Source organism: Cucurbita moschata, unplaced genomic scaffold (assembly GCF_002738365.1).
Source record: "Cucurbita moschata cultivar Rifu unplaced genomic scaffold, Cmos_1.0 Cmo_Scf00004, whole genome shotgun sequence".
NCBI lineage: Eukaryota > Viridiplantae > Streptophyta > Magnoliopsida > Cucurbitales > Cucurbitaceae > Cucurbita > Cucurbita moschata.
The window spans coordinates 1,991,280-1,995,348 of NW_019268520.1; the positions used below are offsets into that span (position 1 = coordinate 1,991,280).

General features: G+C 39.0%; 1 protein-coding gene across 1 annotated transcript; it reads right to left on the bottom strand.

The window, feature by feature from the left end:
- Window positions 1–775: 775 nt before the first annotated feature.
- Window positions 776–3,225, bottom strand: LOC111442195 (GDSL esterase/lipase At3g62280-like). Its single transcript, XM_023079490.1, has 5 exons — window positions 2,908–3,225; window positions 2,643–2,828; window positions 1,644–1,810; window positions 1,203–1,473; window positions 776–1,129 (listed from the first exon to the last, which is right to left on the bottom strand). Exons 1-5 carry the CDS (start codon window positions 3,176–3,178, stop codon window positions 897–899), a joined length of 1,128 nt encoding a protein of 375 aa, XP_022935258.1. The 5' UTR covers window positions 3,179–3,225; the 3' UTR covers window positions 776–896.
- Window positions 3,226–4,069: the final 844 nt, after the last annotated feature.

Consider the following 4,069-nt stretch of genomic DNA (forward strand, 5'->3'; position numbering starts at 1 on the left):
TTCCAAAATGTGGAGAATCAATAAAAGCTTTGTGTCAAAATATGACATTATTTTGTGCAGATTGTAAGAAATGATCGATTAAAAAAATATGTTCTCGTGCATCTCTTGCGACATGATAACCTTACTTATTTCTTGCTTTTAAGAGTGAACACTATCTCTACAAACCAACACAAGTCCTTCTAGGACCCAGTAAGGGTTGCTTAACCATGAAGTTCTTATGATTGAGCCACCGAAAAAGAAGATGCACCTTGTTGGTAAAGGTAGCGGCTTTCAATTCTTTTAAGTCTTTCTTAGCAATCATATCCTCAAGATCTCTCTCATTCGGATGTGGTCTCGATTCATGTACCCCTTCCTTTACTCGAGTGCCATGTGCCCACCGACTTTTGCATTGGTTTGTCCCCAAACCACATCTTACTAGGAGAGGTACCATTCCAATACCATTTATAACAACTCATGCCTAAGATTTTGATTAGAATTCAAAATTCAAATTCGACACCTGATGGCCCCAACATTTCCCCGCATCCCCTGCGACATGATCATGCTATCTATTCCTCGCTTCTAAGAGTAAAGACTATCCTCACAGATTAACATGAGTCCTTCCCGCTCCAAGTAAATCACAATTAACCATGAAATTCTTTTAAACCATTCTTAGTTATCCTATTCTTAGAATCCATCTTCCTTTACTCCAGCCTCACATGCAGACCTCAAGTTTACAAGTTTTGTCTAATACATGAGTGAAATTTAGAGTATCGTTAGACACTTGAAAATTCGGGAGATAAACTTGTTATTCAACGTTAAGCACAAATTTTTCATCGACTAAACTTGAAAATAATAAACACGACGTTATTATTGAGATGAAAAGACTTGAAATTTAGATGGAAGAAGAAGAAGATAAGCTAAAGGAGGAAAAGTTGGCGAAGTGTAAGTTGAGGAGTAGAGAAATGGGCAGATAAGATAGCGGAAGCCACAACACGATTGGCAGCTTCACTGTAATGAACTCCATCCCAAACGATAGCTTTCGAAGGGTTGGCGCAGATGGAGTACCCCGGTTGCCCACATGTTGCCTTCACGTTGTAATTATTTGGCGCCCCTCCATACCCACAACATGCCATTAATGCCTTCTCAAACCCTTTCACAAAAACCAAAACATTCTCTCAAAAAAGTCCTTAAATTTATTCACAATTTTGTTCGAGATTTCATACCGTATACGTCGGGATGGGCGAAGAGATTATATTTGATGGTGTATACGTCGACGTAGACGACGATGGCATCCTTAAATTGAGATCGTAGGTCTTTGCACACATTTTTAAGGTCTTTATTGAAGGATTTGGCGACTTGATTGTGAACCCTAAGGCACCCAATTTGGTCAACATCCTTGTGGGTGTGGGGATGCAATGCCAGCTCTTTTGGAGAGCAACCTAATGGTCCTGTATTGTGTATCCAAAATTTTCTTCCACCATTTGCATATAGATTCTGTACGCAATGTTGTAAGTTGTGTTTTCAAATATTAAAAATGCTTGCACATGATCCAAAAGATTCCTTGTGATAAAGTGGTGTATAATTAAAAAAGAGTGCAAGTTGGTGTATTGTTAATGGTTTTAAGAGTGGTGAATTTGGAAGGGAAAAGTGGAAGAAGGGTTCACCTGAATGGCTAGCTTGATTTCTGCAAGAAAAGATGGGATCTTTTGGGCCACTGGTTTGTAGGTTAAATTTGATGCATAAAGGGCAACTAAGAGGTCATTCTGACCAATGTCAATCATGTATACTCCATTCTTAAACCCTTCTTCATCCATTATGTTCTTAGTTTTACCTGCCACAAACCCGTCTACATTAGATACTTGATAACGAAACAAAGAAATTTATAGATAGTAGAAGTAGGGAGTCGAAATTGTTATTGTAACAGTCTAAGCCCACTACTAACAGATATTGTTCTCTTTGAGTTTTCATTTTTGGATTTTCTGTCACGATTTTTAAAAACATGTTTGTTAGGGAGAGGTTTCCCACACCCTTATAAAAAAAATTGATGTGGGATCTCTCAATCCACCCCCTTCGAGGCTCAGCATCCTGTCCTCTTTGGGCTTTCCCTTCCATGGTTTCGCTCAAGGTTTTTAAAATGCGTTTGTTAAGGGAGAGGTTTCCACACCCTTATAAAGAATGTTTCATTCCCCCTCTCCAATCGACGTGGGATTCACAATCCACCCTCCTTTGGGGCCAGCGAATCCACACCCTTACAAAGAATGTTCCATTCCCCTCTCGAATCGACGTGGGATCCACAATCCACTCTCCTTTAGGGCCCAGCGTCTTCGCTAGCACTCGTTCTCCTCTCTAATCAATGTGGAATCTCATAATCCACCCCCCTTTGGGGCTCAGCATTCTTGTTGGCACACCGCCCTAGTGTCTGTCTATGATATCATTTGTAATAACCCAAGTCTACCGCTAGCAAATGTTGTTCTATTTTGGCTTTCCCTTTTGGGATTTTCCTCAAGCTTTTTAAAATGCGTATGCTATGAAGAGATTTCCACACCCTCATAGACAATATTTCATTCTTCTCTCTAACCAATGTGGTATTTCATAGTTATCAAACTAGACATAAATGGATCACAAAAAAGGGAGAAATTAAAATAGAAAGGAAAAACATATACCTAATGATTGAAGGTGAAGAGAACGGTTTTTGAAGTGAATGAATTGGCGAATTTGAACATCAAGCGCAAAAGGGACAAACTGTGGAAGTGTAGTCGCTCCACTCACTGCAAAGTTCACTCCACTTGTAAAATTTGGAGCTAAGGACTCCAAATATGGACTCAAATACCTCAGTTTCAAGTCTTCACCTGAACACCAAAACATCAAACATCAAACATTTGACTGCCTAAATCTGAAACAAACCCTACTAAATAGTATGGAACCCACAGAAGAAGTCAATTATGAGGCGACCGTCACCGAAGCGCCCGGTACCACGATGGAAGAAGGTAATGCCGTGGGGGAGGCCAATGGGGAGTCCGGTCCCAGCAAGAACACCGCCGGTATCGGAGTTCGAGTCGCCGAAGTTGATCAAAGTTGGCGGTGTAGGGGTGCAGCTTGTTGATGGAATGAATATGGCAAGAGAAATTACACAAACCCAAAATGGATTATGCCTTGGATCAAACATTAATGTTGTTGTTCTTGATCTTGATTTCGTCATTTTTATTTGTTCTTACTCGAATTGGTGTTTGCTTTGTAGATCTCCACACTATTATTATCTTTTTCTTCTTTTCAAAATTAAAAAAGAAAAGAGAAGATTTAGGGTTTAACCCAAGTTGCTATTAAATTAACATTATCTGCTGGCAGGAGTTGACTTTTTTGTCGGATTTGATTCAACCTTGTTGGAATTCTTATTTGAATTTTGACTTCACACCAACCTAATTTTTGGCACAAACTGTGTAATCCTTCTTTTGGATATAATAATGTTATTTCAGACTTTAGTTAAAATATTTATTTTATCGACCCAAAAAAAAAAAAAAAGGGCCTTGTACAGGGTTGTTCAGGCCTAGTGTTAGTCTGTCTTGGGCTTGGGCTTGAGTTCTGTCTTGGGCTTGGGCTTGAGATCTGTCTTGGGCTTGGGCTTGTCATGGCTTTTTTATTATTTATTTTGTGGGAGTTATTTAATATAAACCAACACTATTACTATAGTGCTTGTAAGACGTGAGTGTAAAATATAATGATATTTTAAGACGTGAGTGTAAAATATAATGATATTTTAAGACCACGAACCGACGATTTTTCAGATATTGTAAGATCCCACGTCAATGGAAAATGGAACAAAACATTCTTTATAAAGGTGTGTAGAAACTTCTCCCTAGTAAATGCATTTTAAAACTGTGAGGCTAACGAAGATATGTAACAAGCCAAAGTGGACAATTTCTATTAGCGGTGGGCTTGGACCGTTACAAATGGTATTAGAGCAGGACATCAAATGATGTACCAACGAGAACACAGTGCTCTCAAGGGAGGTGGATTGTAAGAACAGATTGGTTGGAAAGGAGAATGAAGCATTTAAGTGTGGAAACCTCTCTCTAATAAACGAGTTTTAAAA

Coding starts and splice junctions, on each gene's coding strand:
- LOC111442195 (XM_023079490.1), bottom strand. CDS start 3,178: ATGACGAAATCAAGATCAAGAACAACAACATTAATGTTTGATCCAAGG. Junction 1,811..2,642: donor TCTTCACCTTCAATCATTAG/GTATATGTTTTT, acceptor GGTTTGTGGCAG/GTAAAACTAAGAACATAATG. Junction 1,130..1,202: donor CGCCCATCCCGACGTATACG/GTATGAAATCTC, acceptor TTTTTGTGAAAG/GGTTTGAGAAGGCATTAATG.